The sequence below is a fragment of the Gekko japonicus genome, unplaced genomic scaffold, assembly GCF_001447785.1.
Source record: "Gekko japonicus isolate JY-2015 unplaced genomic scaffold, Gekko_japonicus_V1.1 scaffold625, whole genome shotgun sequence".
In the NCBI taxonomy this organism is placed as follows: Eukaryota; Metazoa; Chordata; class Lepidosauria; order Squamata; family Gekkonidae; genus Gekko; species Gekko japonicus.
This window is the reverse complement of record NW_015172572.1, coordinates 533,313-549,525: the sequence shown is the minus strand read 5'-3', so window position 1 is coordinate 549,525 and position 16,213 is coordinate 533,313. Positions and strand designations below refer to the sequence as shown.

The window sequence follows — 16,213 nt, the reverse complement described above, 5'->3', positions numbered from 1 at the left end:
ATTGAACTCTTTTATATATTGTATAATTTTTTATATGTTGTAATCTGCCTTAAGTTTCAGTGGGAAAGTTAGGCTATAAATGAAATAAACTAAATAAAATAAAATGTTTCTAAGTAACTGTATAGTAGACACCCTCTCATGGATCGCTGCCTTGACGTGGCAAAGGGGCTTGCGTGGTTCAATGAGGCTGCAGGCTATACCGTGGAGGGCCACCCAGGACAGACAGGCCACAGTGGAGAACTCAGAAAATCGTGATCCACTGGAGAAGAAAATGGCAACCCACTCTAGTATCTTTGCCAAGAAAACCCCATGGACAGTAACAAAAGGCTAAAAGATATGATGCCAGAAGATGACCCTTTAAGGCCGGAAGGTGTCCAATATGCTACTGGGGAAGAGCAGAGAGCAAGTACTGGTAACCCCAGAAAGAATTAAGCGGCTGGGCCAAAGCCAAAAGGACATTAAGCTATGGATGTGTCTGATGGTGAAAGGAAAGTCCAGTGCTGCAAAGAACAATACTGCATACAAACCTGGAATGTAAAATCTATGAATCAAGGTAAGCTGGATATGGTCAAAAATGAGGTGACAAGACTGAACTTTGATATCTTGGGAATCAGTGAACTAAAGTGGATGGGAATGGGTGAATTAAATGCAGAGGACCATTATATCTACTACTGTGGCCAAGAATCCCGTAGAAAAAATGGTGTAGCCTTTATAGTCAACGAGGGAGTGCGAAAGGCAGTACTGGGATACAATCTCAAAAACGACAGAATGATCTCGGTCTGAATCCATGGGAATCCATTCAACATCACAGCAATCCAAGCCTATGCCCCAATCACTGACACAGAGGAGACTGAAGTGGACCAGTTGTATGAAGATATACAACACCTCCTATTTATTTATTTAACTTATATCCTGCCCTCCCTGCCGGAGCAGGCTCAGGGTGACTTACATAGAATTTAATTAACTGATAAAACAAAAATTAATAAAATCACAATAAATATAAATATAAAAACATTTCATAAAGTGCTAGTGCGATTTGTGCAGTAATGGTGGGCATTAGCAGCATATGACATAGGCATACAGTCAGCTGATGTCGTAGTCTGAGTCATATTGGCAGAGCACAGACTGTTAATAGTGGTGTTGGTATTAGGGCCAGGGCCTCAGTTTATTGGGTGTGGCTTGCTAATCAAAGGCCTGGTGGAAGAGCTCCGTCTTACAGGCCCTGCAGAACTGTAAAAGGTCCCACAGGGCTCTGATGTCTTCCGGGAGCTCATTCCACCAGTATGGAGCTGCCACTGAGAAGACCCTGGCCCTTGTCACAGCCAGCCTGGCTTCTCTGGGGTCCAGAAGGGCCAAACACTTTTTGGGACTCCAATCATAGTGCTCTCTGGGGAACATTTGTAGAAAGGCGTTCCCTTAGGTATTTAGGTCCCTGACCATAAAGGGATTTAAAGGTAAGAACCAGAACCTTGAACCAAATTCGGTATGCTATGGGCAGCCAGTGCAGTGCTTTTAGTGCAGGCTGGATGTGCTCCCGCATGGGGAGACCCAACGGCAGCCTGGCCGCTGCATTCTGCACCAGTGTTCCCTCAGAGCTGAGTTAGTGTGAGCTAGCTCAGTTTTTTAGCCTCCGGCTCACACATTTTTGTCTTCACTCAGGAAGGATGGCTCCAGAGCAAACTAATTTAGGCATTAGCCAAATCAATTGCTCACAACTTTAATGACAGAAGCTCACAAAGTAGAATTTTTGCTCACAGGACTCCACAGCTTAGAGGGAACATTGTTCTGCACCAGCTGCAACTTCTGGATTTGGGACAAGGGCAGCCCCATGTAGAGAGCATTACAGTAATCCAAACTCAAGGTGACCATTGTGTGGATCACTGTTGCCAGGTCATTGCGTTCGAGGAAGGAAACCAGCTGCTTGATCAGCCAAAAATGATAAAAGGCTGCCTTGGCAGTGGTTGCTACCTGGGCCTCCAATGTTAGGGAGGCATCCAAGAGCACTCACAAGCTCCTAACCTCCAGCACTGGAACCAGCAGAGCCCCATGGAAGGTCAGGAGTGGGATCCCTACCCTCGAGCCACTCCGACTCAGGTACAGAACCTCCGTCTTTGTCGGATTCAATTTCAGTCGGCTCAGTCTAAGCCAACCAGTCACAGCTTGTAACACCAGGTCCAGATCTTTTGGACCAGAGTCAGACTGGCTACCTAACCACAGATAGAGCTGGGTGTCATCTGCATATTGATGACATCCCAGCCCATGCCTCTGGGCAATCTGGGCAAGGGGGCTGATATAGATGTTAAATAACATTGGGGAAATCACTGCTCCTCAGGGCACTCCGCAGACTAGGGGTGCCTTCAGGACAGCTGTTCCCCTACGACCGCCCTTTGTCCCTGACCCTGAAGGAATGAGGAGAGCCACTGCAAGGCAGACCCCTGAATCCCTGTGGTGGCAAGGCGGTGGATCAGTAGTTGGTGGTCAACCATGTCAAACGCCACTGACAGGTCCAACAACAGCAACACCACTGAACCCTAACCCTTATCATCATAGGGGACTGGAATGCTAAAGTAGGAAGTCAAAAGGTAACTGGAATAATGGACAAGCTTGGCCTTGGAGAACAAAATGAAGGTGGGCAAAAGCTAACAGAGTTTTGTCAAGGGAACACGCTGGTCATAGCAAACACCCTTTTCCAACAACCTAAGAGGCGACTCTACACATGGACATTACCAGATGGGCAACACCAAAATCAGATTGATTATGTCATTTGCAGTCAAAGATGGAGAAGCTCTATACAGTCAATAAAAACAAGACCTGGAGCTGACTGTGGCTCAGATTATGAGCTACTCATTGCAAAATTCAGGCTTAAACTGAAGAAAATTGGGAAAACCACGAGGCCATTCAAGTTTGACCTAGATCGTATCCCTTATGAATATACAGTAGAGGTGAAGAATAGGTTTAAGGGACTAGATTTAATAGACAGAGTGCCTGAAGAACTATGGATGGAGGTTTGTGACATTGTACAGGAGGCAGCAATCAGCACTTTCCCAAAGAAAAAGAAATGCAAGAAAGCAAAGTAGCTGTCTGATGAGGCTTTACAAATAGCTGAAGAAAGAAGGAAAGCGAAAGGCAAAGGTGAAAAGGAAAGATTTACCCAACTGAATGCAGATTTCCAGAGAACAGCAAGGAGAGATAAGGAGGCCTTCCTGTATGAACAATGCAATGTAATGGAGGAAAACAATAGAGGGAAGGACTAGAGATCTCTTCAAGAAAATTGGAGAAATCAAGGGAATGTTTCATGCAAAGCTGGCCATGATAAAGGACAAAAACGGTAGAGCCCTAAGAGAATCAGAAGAGATTAGGAAGAGGTGGCAAGAATACACAGAAGAACTATACAAGAAGGATCTCAATATCCTTGCCAACCACAACGGTGTGATCGCTGACCTTGAACCAGACATCCTGGAGTGTGAAGTCAAATGGGCCTTAGAAAGCATTACTAACAACAAAGCTAGCGGAGATGATGGTATCCAATGCTCCCTCTAAGCTGTGGAGTCTTGTGAGCAAAAATTCTGCTTTGTGAGCTACTGGCATTAAAGTTGTGAGCAAGCAATTTGGCTACTGCATAAATTAGTTTGCTTTGGAGCCATCTTTCCTGAGCTAAGACAAAAATGTGTGAGCCAGAGGCTAAAAAACTGTGAGCTAGCTCACACTAACTCAGCTTAGAGGGAACACTGATGGTATCCCAGCTGAGCTATTCAAAGTCCTAAAAGAGTATTCTGTTAAAGTGCTGCACTCATTATGCCAGCAAATTTGTAAAACGCAACAGTGGCCACAGGATTGGAAAACGTCAGTTTACATTCCAGTCCCAAAGAACGGCAATGCCAAGTAATGTTCAAGCTATCGCATAATTGCACTCATTTCACATGCTAGCAAGGTCATGCTCAAGATCCTACAAGCAGTACATGGATACAGAACTGCCAGAAGTACAAGCTTGGTTTTGAAGAGGTAGAGGAACTAGAGATCAAATTGCCAACATTCGCTGGATTATGGAGAAAGCAAGAGAGTACCAGAAAAATATCTACTTCTGCTTCATTGATTATGCTAAAGCCTTTGATTGTTTGGATTACAACAAACTGTGGCAATTATTTAAAGAGATGGGAGTACCAGACCACCTCACATGTCTCCTGAGAAACGTGTATAAGGGTCAAGAACCAACAGTTAGAACCAGATATGGAGCAACTGATTGGTTTAGAATAGGAAAAGGAGTACAACAAAGATGCATATTGTCACCCTGTGTATTTAATTTATATGCAGAGTACTTCATGTGAAATGCCGGCCTGGATGAATCACAAGTCGGAATTAAGATTGCTGGGAAAAATATCAACAACCTCAAATTTGCAGATGATACCACCTTGATGGCAGAAAATGAAGAACCTCTTGCTCAGGGTAAAAGAGGAGAGCACAAAAGTTGGCTTGAAACTCAACATCCAAAAAAACTAAGATCATAACATCCAGCTCCATCACTTCTTGGCAAATAGAAGGGGAAGTCATGGAAGCAGTGACGGACTTCATGGTCCTGGGATTCAAGATCACTGCAGACAGTGACTGCAGCCATGAAATTAAAAGATGCCTGTTCCATGGGAGGAAAGCTATGGCAAACCTAGACAGAATAATAAAAAGTAGAGACATCACCCTACCAATAAAAGTTTGTATAGTCAAAGCAATGGCTGCAAGAGTTGGACCATAAGGAAGGCCGAGCACTGAAGAATAGATGCTTTCAAATTATGGTGCTGGAGAAAACTCTTGAGAGTCCCTTGGACTGCAAGGAGATCAAATCAGTCAATCCTAAAGGAAATCAACTCTGAGTGTTCTCTGGAAGTCTTATTCTGAAGCTGAAGCTCAAATATTTTGGCCACCAAATGAGAAGGGAGCACTCACTGGAGAAGACCCTGATGCTGGGAAAGATTGAAGGTCAAAGAAAACGGGGACAGCAAAGGATGAGATGGTTAGACAGTGTTATCAATGCAACAAACATGAAAGTGAGCAAACTCCGGAGGATGGCGGAAGACAGGAGGGCATGATGTGATATGGTCCATGGGGTCACAAGGAGTTGGACTCAGCTGTGTGACTGAACAACAATAATAGTAGACAGATAAATCTATGTTGTAAGAAATATATTATCAGAATTGGAACACTGGAAAATGCACATTAAAAAGCTATAGGTAAAGGTAAAGGTTTCCCTTGGTCAAAAGCCAGTTGAATCCGACTCTAGGGAAAAAGCTATAGCATGATTATTTAAGACAGATTTCTTTTGTTTGTAAAAACCCTCATAAGATTTTCTAAGAACCAAATACAAACTGGTGCTTAGCAGTTTGATTGTCAAGAGGCATATGTTAAATATATCGACTACTATACAAATTACTGTGAGATTAGTACTATAATCCCTCATGGACCTTAGACTGTTTATTTATTTAGTGGGTTTTAATGCTATAATTCTGGCCCAAAGGCCCCTAAGGCAGTTCACAGTAATAATGGGAAAAAGGAAAACATCTAAAATAAGCACCTTATAATTAGCAAGGGTTTCCAGGCTGCATCCATCAACCTCTGGGAGTAATTTGAGTGGGCACTGTGGCAACAGGGTCATGCTGGCACACTGATGTCACCTGGTAAAAAAGGAAGTGACGTCATGTGATGGTCTAGGATTTGAAAAAAAAAAACCTCTATGGTAAAACCAGAAGTATTTTCAAACCCTAGTGTGTCCATGATGTCGCTTCAGGTTTTTACTGGAAATTACATCAATGCATTGGTGCAATGCTGGCATTCACCCCAATTTGTCTGCCCCATTTTTGCAAGCACTGACATGCAAAAGAACGGGTTGTCAGAAAGTCTCCTGCTATAGTGGGAGACCTGGCAACCCTATTAGCAGAGGTCTTCCAGAAGTCCTCATGATTCTCTGTGAGGTCTGCAAAGATGGTGCCAACCTCACTTTTCAAAGGAGGTCCTCCCATTAATCTTATATCTAAAATGGGAGATTCCTGTAGGAAAACCTCCCCAATTAATCTGTATGCCTGAACAAGGTAATATGGAAGAAAATTTTACTTTGGATCCAAACAGTTTAGGATTATAAAGGTCAAAATGAGTGTCTTCTTTTGAACCCAGAAGCAAACAGGAAGCCAGTGCATTTGTTAAAGTACAGGTGCTAAGTGTTCCATTCAGAATCCAGAAAGGATTGCTAACTGCTGTATTTTGTTCCAGCAGAAGCTTCTGAGCCATCTTCAAAGGTAGTCCCAGAGAGTCAGTTGCTATAGGGTAAACTTGATGATACTATGCATGTATGACTGTGGCAAGATTATCATTTACCCCTTTCAATGGCAGCCCCAACCTGTTTGCAGTATACCAGCTTGGAAGTCAGTTGTTCAAAGGAAAGAAGTCAAAATTTCTACTGGGTTTATACAAGCTTCTTGGTTGCATTAAGCTGGAAAACAAGTAGTACCAATTAACGCAAGATTTGTGAATGAATGCTATTGCTTCCTGTGTTCACATGTTTATCCTTATATTCTACCTTTTCTCACGATTCTTGGAATATGGAGGTCCATAGGAAATATTTGAAAATACTTGAGATTCATTTTTTCCCTTGTTTCTTTAATTGATTTAGGTAAAAATTCGCCATGCTCCAAAGTGTGGTTTGCTTTGGAGATTAGCGGCACAGCAGCACCACCAGAAAAAACTCTGGATGTGGAATGTACAGCTCTGGTAAGATTTATTTATTTATTTAAACATTTTTGTGGCACTTTTCCACCAAATCAGGCCCACAAGGTGGCAAATATAAAAACATTAAAACAGTTAAAACAAAATTAGAAATATAACATTCAGTTAAAAACACATCAACAAACACTAGAAGGTGGGCTAAAAACCTTTATTGGGGTTATGCCAGATGAAACAAAAAAGGCTTCACCTGCCGGTACAAGACACTGATAGAGGGAGACAGACTAATATCCTGAGGAGGGAATTCCAAAATTTTGGTGCCACGACGGAGAAGGCTATTTCTCAGGTCACCACCCGTGTAGCCTCAGATGGTGGGGAAAGCTGAAGCAGGGCCTCCAAGGATGATCAGAGCAAGTGGATAGCATTGTATAGAAGTCAGTCCTTAAGGGATGTTGGTTCCAAACCATACAGGGCTTTAAAAGTCAATACTAGTACCATGAATTGAGCCAAAGCAAATTGAAAGCCAATGTAGGAGGAACAATACTGGGGTGATATGGTCCCTACTACCCACTCCGTTCAACACTCTGTCTACAGCATTCTGTACCAATTGTTGGTTCTGGACAGTCCTCAAGGGCAGCCCAACATAGAGTGCATTGCAGAAATCTAATCTAGATGCTATCAGAGCATGCACCACAGTGGCGAGATCTTTTCTGTCCTGGAAAGGCTGCAACTGGCTAAGCAGTCAAAGTTGGTAAAAAGCACTCTGGGCCACAGCTGCCTCTTGTTTATCCAACAGGAGGTCTGAGTCCAGGTGCACCCAAAGCTATGAACCTGCTCCTTTAAGGGGAATGCAAACCCATCCAGAACAGGGAATAACCCATTTCCTGAATCAGATTACCCACCACCACCACAATAACACCTCTGTTTTGTCAGGATTAAGTTCCCGCTTGTTAGCCCTCATCCATTCCAAAACTGTTTCCAGGCACTTGTTCACGATTTTTCCTGGGATCAGCTGGTAGTCCAAGATAGAGCTGAGTGTCATCTGTTATTGGTGGCATCTCAGCCCAAATCTCTGGATGACCTCTCCCAGCAGCTTTACATAAAAGTTGAAAACAAGTTGGCACCACATTCTGAAACCTACTTGAGGTAGGACTAGAACCACCGCAGAACCGTGCCTCCCAGTACCAAAAGGGGGTCCAGAGGGATACTATGATTGATGGCATCAAAAGCCACCAAGAGATCTATGAGAATTAATAGGGTTGCACTCCTACAGTCTATTTCCAGGTGCATATCATCCACCAGGGCAACCAAGGCCATTTCAATATGATAATCAGGCCTGAAAACAGATTGAAATTCAGGAATCTCTCAAGTTGGCCAGTCACCAGTTCGTCAATTACCTTGCTCAAAATGTTACATTTGAGACTGGACGGTAGTTATTCAACTCTCCTGAGTCCAGAATAGGTTTCTTTAGGAGCAGCTGCACCACTGCCCAGTTCAAAGCAAGAGTAACCACCCCGTCTCTCAGGGAGGCATTTACTGTCTCCCAGAATCAGTCCACAAGCCCCCCCCCCCCCCCCTTCACGTGGGCGGACAACCAAAGGGAAAGCAAGGGTCATACAAACAGCTTCCCAGAATCCTGTCCACACCCTCAGACTGCACAAGCTGAAGGGTATCCTGCACAACTGGACAAGCTAGTGGGATCATCTGATCCTGTTGCTGCTAATATAGAGTTCAAGTTGGAATGGATGTGGGAAGTTTTATCCACAAAGTGCTTAGCAAAATGATTGCAGCAGGCTGTTATGTGGGATCTTTGGGAAAGATGCCTTTATCAGTGATATACTCTGTACATTGCCATATCATGTTACACTAGAGGGGTAAAATATATCCAGTTTCTTTCATTAAAAGTTGATAACTCCTGGTATATAGATGTGGCAGAGAGGGAAATTATGTTTTGTTCAGTTGCACACTCAAGTCTGACTCTTCGCAACCCTGTGGACCACATCACACCAAGCCCTCCTGTCTTCCATTGTGCTCCGGAGTTTGCTTAATTTCATGTTCATTGCATCGATAACACTGTCTAACCATCTCATCTTTTGCTGTCCCCTTCTTTTTTGACCTTCAGTCTTTCCCAGCATCAGGGTCTTCTCCAGTGAGTGCCCCCTTCTCATTTGGTGGCCAAAGTATATGGCCTTCCGCTTCAGTATCTGGCCTTCCAGGGAACAGTCAGGGTTGATTTCTTTTAGGATTGACTGATTTGATCTCCTTGTAGTCCAAGGGACTCTCAAGAGTCTTAGGCATGTGCAGAAGTCAGCACAGAAGAGCACATATGCATAAAAGATTTTTATTATATGGCTTTAAATGTTCTATACTGCATTCTTTAGAAATTGGAAGAAATATACTGGTCAGTATACTGAATAGTGGCACCAGTCTGCTTTCCACAGTACTCTTTAGTATACCCCCAAATGAATATCCTCGATTTTAACCTCAAGTATACATATATATTTATATATAAATCTCTCTGTGTGTGTAGGATTAGAGTCACAGCTAAAAACTTAATCCACAAGCCAGTCAGGTAAAGGTAAAGGTTTCCCTTGCTTGAAAGCCAGTCGAATCCAACTCTAGGGATGTGGTGCTCATCTCCGTTTCCAAGCCAAAGAGCCAGCGCTGTCCAAAGACATTTCCATGGACATATAGCCAGCATGACTAGACGCCAAGGCGCATGGAACACTATTAGCTTCCCACCGAAGCGGTACCTATTTATCTACTTGCAATTTCTTGCTTTCGAACTGCTAGGTTGGCAGGAGCTGGGACCAGAGATATGGGAGCTCACTCCGTCTTGCGGCACTCGGGCCTCGAACTGCTGAACTACCGACCTTCCAGCCTGCAGTTCAGCGTCTCAACCACTTGAGCCACCGCAGCCTGTTAGGTCTCAGTAATTTGCAGTAAAGTTGATGTAGGTTGTAATCTTAACCACATTTGACAGAAGTACTTGCAAATTTATCTGTGAAGAGGCCATTAAGATTATAGGCCTCATTGGGACTAACGGCAGATCTATGTTTTAAGTCTTGTGACAGCTATGTTGTTGCTTGATAACTTGACGATATGAAACTGTGATCTAGTTAATAATCACAAGTCATTGTCATTTGTTATGCCAAGCAGTACTTTAAACATTGCAGCTAAACTGGATGTATAGTTGCCAGCTCGCCAAGTAAAGAATCCTGATAAGTAGTGGGACCAGGAGACAGAGCCGGATAAAGCCTTGGACCAGAGCCTAGCATTATTTTGTTTTGTCTAACATGTAAATGTATTGTATATGCTTACAGGTCCTCTGTCTCCTAGCAACACGTCAACACACATCGGGTCATCATAGATAATACTAACACAGTCTGATTATAATTGGGTCATGAGCTCAAAGCAAAAATTAAAAGTGTACTCACAGTAGATAATTTAGACTATGGACTGGAACGAATGAACCATGAATGGAATAAACTCATGGGATAGCTCTATCTCCTTTCCCATGGCAGCCCCCTGTGCCCCCTGAACAGCTGCTCCAGAGGGCTGGTGCACATCAAGAGGCTGGAGTTCAAAGGGAAGCTGGAAGGAACCACTCTTCACTCTTGCACGAGCTTTTCCACAAATGGAGCAAGAGCTTATGCTGGGGGTGGTACCCCCCTGTGCAGCATCCTGCTGTCTTCCACATGGTCCCAAACTGTCAGGGGCAGCTGCTGGGAGAGTGTAGGATGCTGCATGGAAAGGATGAGACGAAGGCGAAAGGGCCAGGCCAGTGCTAGCTAGGGCATGTCCTTTGCATGCAAATGATCCCCGCTTCAGTCCCTGGTATCTTCAGGTTAAAAAAAAACATCATAGGCAATTGGAATTTGGAAAGTCCTTTCTCTGCTTGAGATTTTAGAAGGCTACTGCCGGTCCAGAGCAAACAATACTAGCAATCCTATGAAGAATTACACCAGTCTAAGCTAATCGATTTCAATGCGCTTTGACTGGAGTAACTCCGCATAGGATCAATGGTCTGATTCTGTATAAGGTGTCACGTGTTCATCTGTTCTGTGAACTCATTCCATTCATTCTTCATCGGATCCATCCTACGGCTCTCATATATAATACGGTTTATTTATTACACAATTAAACCTTTAGAAGACATTCTAGGAAATGCTACACGTGTAACAAATTGAGGCCCAGCTCTTGAGGCTGAGACTAGTTTCCAGGGTGAGAGGTGAATGCATGGCAGAGAACGAAAAATGTACACAGAGTGTATTACTTCAGAAGGTGAACCAGCAGCCCTAATTCAAGTCACAACATGCATTACATAGTCCCCAAATGAAACATTTATGAAACGTTTATTTATTGTATGTTCTCCATGTACTCATGCAAACACATTGTCATGCTCTTCATGTGTATGATATACACAAACACCCTTTCTTACTCATACACACACATAGGCAGAAAATAAAAAGAGAAACACGCATGCTTCCTTTTTCACTGTCACAAATACACAAAGAGGACGAATCAGTTGTCACTCCTTATATATACTAGGCTGAACAGCATTCCAATCCCTCTGTGGTAATCCTGCCACTCTGGAAGGAGGAAAGACGTCGGAGAGCTCACTTGTTAGGCTTATTCATATCCAGACAGGCCTCTTCTTGATCTGTCTTGGCATAGCGGTAAGTGTGGGCCAAGCTAGTCTTCTAGTGGGTGCAGACTGAGTACATACCGCCAATGTCAGAAAAAGAGGGGGGAAATCTAACCCTCTATCTAAGAGAGGCTCTTAAATTCATTGAGGCACTCCCTTGTGATTTAGTAGAAGATTATTGGGAACTTCAAAAATTCTAACCACCTCCATTGGTGACATGCATAATCTGGGTATATCTGTCCAGTCCCCACCCCCCTTTCTGGACTGCATCTGTCAACATAAGAATTGACATCCTGCTAATCTTTGCCGCTTAGAATTAGGAAGTGATTGAGAATGGAGCAAGAGCTTATGCTGGGGGTGGTACCCCCCTGTGCAGCATCCTGCTGTCTTCCACATGGTCCCAAACTGTCAGGGGCAGCTGCTGGGAGAGTGTAGGATGCTGCATGGAAAGGATGAGACGAAGGCGAAAGGGCCAGGCCAGTGCTAGCTAGGGCATGTCCTTTGCATGCAAATGATCCCCGCTTCAGTCCCTGGTATCTTCAGGTTAAAAAAAAAAATCATAGGCAATTGGAATTTGGAAAGTCCTTTCTCTGCTTGAGATTTTAGAAGGCTACTGCCGGTCCAGAGCAAACAATACTAGCAATCCTATGAAGAATTACACCAGTCTAAGCTAATCGATTTCAATGCGCTTTGACTGGAGTAACTCCGCATAGGATCAATGGTCTGATTCTGTATAAGGTGTCACGTGTTCATCTGTTCTGTGAACTCATTCCATTCATTCTTCATCGGATCCATCCTACGGCTCTCATATATAATACGGTTTATTTATTACACAATTAAACCTTTAGAAGACATTCTAGGAAATGCTACACGTGTAACAAATTGAGGCCCAGCTCTTGAGGCTGAGACTAGTTTCCAGGGTGAGAGGTGAATCCATGGCAGAGAATGAAAAATGTACACAGAGTGTATTACTTCAGAAAGTGAACTAGCAGCCCTAATTCAAGTCACAACATGCATTACATAGTCCCCAAATGAAGCATTTATGAAACGTTTATTTATTGCATGTTCTCCATGTACTCATGCAAACACGTTGTCATGCTCTTCATGTATATGATATACACAAACATCCTTTCTTACTCATACACACACATAGGCAGAAAATAAAAAGAGAAACACGCATGCTTCCTTTTTCACTGTCACAAATACACAAAAAGGACGAATCAGTTGTCACTCTTTGTATATACTAGGCTGAACAGCATTCCAATACCTCTGTGGTAGTCCTGCCACTCTGGAAGGAGGAAAGATGTCAGAGAGCTCACTTGTTAGGCTTATTCATATCCAGATAGACCTCTTCTTGATCTGTCTTGGCATAGTGGTAAGTGTGGGCCAAGCTAGTCTTCTAGTGGGTGCAGACTGAGTACATACCGCCAATGTCAGAAAAAGAGGGGGGAAATCTAACCCTCTATCTAAGAGAGGCTCTTAAATTCATTGAGGCACTCCCTTGTGATTTAGTAGAAGATTATTGGGAACTTCAAAAATTCTAACCATCTCCATGGGTGACATGCATAATCTGGGAATATCTGTCCAGTCCCCACCCCCCTTTCTGGACTGCATCTGTCAACATAAGAATTGACATCCTGCTAATCTTTGCCGCTTAGAATTAGGAAGTGATTGAGAAAGAAGCAAATAAATTGGTTGTTCACCTTTTTGACTACTTGTCAGGGTGGTTTTGTGTTAGCCTGTGGACATTCATAGACTGCAAATCTGAATATTCATTTTTCAAAGTGGTAAACTTTTTACACCAGTGTCTGGGGTGAGGAATCATATCATCAGTGTTGCTGCTTGGATGCCATGCCAGGCAAGTAAATGGAGCAGGCAATCAGGCAGGTGCTGGTAGGCTGGCTGGTAGTAATGGGTTCATCTTGGAAAGCCCAGTTAGCAGCAGTCTGTCACCACTGTGAAGAAAGCCAGCAAAGAGCATCTTCTTTTAGCTACTCACCTGTCAGTTCTCCCCCTTCTTCCGTTCTTCTTCCTTGTTGCTGCTGCTTGCCTCCATCATTAGGCAGGTGCACCCAGTTGCCTCCCTGAATGAACAGCATATGCAGGAAGTTGGCAGCTGGCTTTTCACTTTCACTATTCAGGACTATCCCTGCAGGTGAGGCAAATGCATGTTCCAACCTTGGCTCTTCATAATGCATCCAAGGGAAGCTGAGGACAATTTAAAAACTACAAATAAATATGTGGGGATGGAAAGACTGGATGGGAGTGAGAAAAATAGCTCCCATTTTTCTCTGGCAATGGAGTGAAGTGAGGTAAATGCCCAAAACTGACTTGACTGCTTGATTGGCAACCTCAGCTGAAATATTGTAAATTCTGAGCTTCCTGAAGCATTGAGTGTAAAGGGCTCTTTGCTCCAAGCTGCCACCCACTGTTGCTTCTGACCAGCTGATGGGGGGATGGAGGGGAAAGCACTGCTACAAAGTCTCCTCAGCGGTATGCTGGCAGCAAGGAGTGACTGAGGAGGAGGGGAAAGAAAAAGTGGCAACAAAGAAAGACAACCCCTTTCTACCCCAGGTGCCTCTTCTTCCCTCTTGCTGCTGCCTCCTCCTCCTCTTCCTTAGCCAACTGGTACGTAAATTATGAGAAAGAAGGCTGACCATGTCCACAACAATCCTGTATAGATGTTAAAAAGCGTACACATTGTATGCACAGAGAGGGTAGTGGGGTCACTGATTCTGGCCCCATTCCCAGCATCTCCCCATTCAGCTGAAGTCTGTCCTCAGTGAGCCTTACTCATCTATCAACGTAGGTTCACTACAGATACCGTGTGAATGTCTCATACACTTATACATTTGGGCTGGGAAGCGACCCTGACTCAATGGTAGAACCTTTGTTTTGCATACAGGAAGTCCCGGGTTCAATCCGTATCCTCTCCAGCCTAAAAAGGATCAGGTGGTAGGTGGTGTGAAAGGTTGCCACCGCTGCCAGGCAGAGTAGTCCTGACGTTGATGGACTCATGGTCAGACTCAGTATAAAGCAGCCTCATGTATCCATGTGAATGTGAAGGATGAGCCAACAGGTGCAATCCCACTCTCCTCTGTACATGTACAATGTACGCACTTTAAAACATCTGCACGAAATGATTTCTTAATAGCCAGGAACTTGAAGGGTGAATGTACAGAGTTGCCGAGTGGCATCTATGCAACTGATCTTGGTGGCCACTCACGGGCATCAGCAGTGTCTGGGAGCTGCTCCGAGCTCGAGGGGGGGGTGAGACTTGCAGAGGGGTGAGCGTGGCATCCTCCTCTGTAGCTGCTCGGCCCAGCACAGCTACTGGCATCCTCCTCTGCTGCAGCCAGGCCAGTGTGGCTGCTAGGCATCCTCCGCCACCATGATTGGGCTGCAGCTGGGCCACAACAATTCCCAGGCATCCTCCTCTATAGCGGCCGGGCCCAGTGTGGCTGTCAAGCATCCTCCACCACCACAGCTGGGCTGCAGTTGCTGCCAGGTGTCCTCCTCCACTGCAGCCCAGCCATAGTGACTCCCAGGCATCCTCAGCCACAGCAGCTGGGCTGGCATGGCAGCTGGCCTTTGATGCTGAGGCCATGCCTGTCACAGCTGCCAGTGTCCACCAACAGACTGGGCTGTAGCGACTCCATTCTGAGCAGGTAAGAGTGTTGCTTGCAAGTGCACAGACAACACAATTTTTTGGGGGGGGGTTAACCCCCCTGTATACTTTAATGTTGATTTCAGATTTTTCTGCAAACCTGGGGATTGCCCAAATTTGCAGAAAAATCTGTTTAGCCTCCATGTGCCCCCAATCTGTGTATTTAGCTATCTGCAGATTGGGCCCAGGAGTGGCTAATAGTATATAGATGTGTTTTTGGAGGTGTGTGTAAATGATTTTACAGTGGTATGCATATAAGATAGGGACATATAAGATAGCGTGGTACCAAAATGACTCAGACTGACAAGCATTCCCTTTGTCTTTTGTGCCTTGGAGAGTCCCATAATGTGGAATCTTGTCACCACTGTCAATGCTTAACCCTGGAGGCTCAAAGCAATAGGGCATTATGACTCAAAGTGGCTCTTTGGGGAAAGGTCCTGACAGTTTCTGATACCCTAGCCGCAAAGCAATCTGCCATGTGGGAGTAGTCTTTGCAACCCAAATTGGTTTTGTTGTTTGTATTGGTTCCATCCTTGTGCCTGCCTAGGCATTGGTTCCAGTCACTGGTTTCATCACCTTCACAAAGGAGCACATCATAACAACCTCCAAAGTCAAAATCAATGCATGAGACACCAAGGTCTCCTCATCACAAGGATCCAGAATCAAGACAGCCAGCTCCTTCAGTTCCAGAGGACCCTATATTCCTGGAGGAGGAAACAGAAGCTCCCCTATCACCACCCTAGATCCCTTCTCACCTTCAGGAACCAGAGGACTCAGGTTGAGAGGGAGAGATTCCACCTGCACAGCAGTCCCATGCAGTTCCGAAACTCTGTTCCTAACCATCAGATACATCCTATGCCCTGGCCAATTTCATACCCTCTGGTCCCTTGGCAACTGTACCCATATGACAGGACTTCACTGACAAAGCTGGGTTCTGAATTCCCATCAGACTGTCACTGGATGAGGCTGTGAGGGACCCCTCAATGTCTTCACCCAATGAGGACTTGCACCTCTATTTTGAACAGATGCGTCACGTGGCCAAGTCTCTTAACCTGGACGTCAGGGCCTCCAACCCAAAACCAAGAGTAAAATCCTTAGTGCGCTTTACTCTGAAGCCCCTGCTTCTGTCGCCTTCCTCTTACTCGAGGACTTTTGGACCATGCAGTATCAGTTTGGGAAAAGCCTTCCATGATCCT

General features: G+C 44.6%; 1 protein-coding gene across 1 annotated transcript in view; it reads left to right on the top strand.

Annotated features, from left to right (window-relative positions):
• Positions 1-16,213, top strand: part of CFAP47 (cilia and flagella associated protein 47) — a 387,027-nt gene that overhangs the window by 233,568 nt on the left and 137,246 nt on the right. The window contains exons 55-57 of the mRNA XM_015421363.1: positions 6,653-6,750; positions 7,685-7,848; positions 15,967-16,102. Coding sequence (XP_015276849.1) covers positions 6,653-6,750; positions 7,685-7,848; positions 15,967-16,102 — 398 coding nt within the window. The remainder of the gene's footprint in view (positions 1-6,652; positions 6,751-7,684; positions 7,849-15,966; positions 16,103-16,213) is intronic.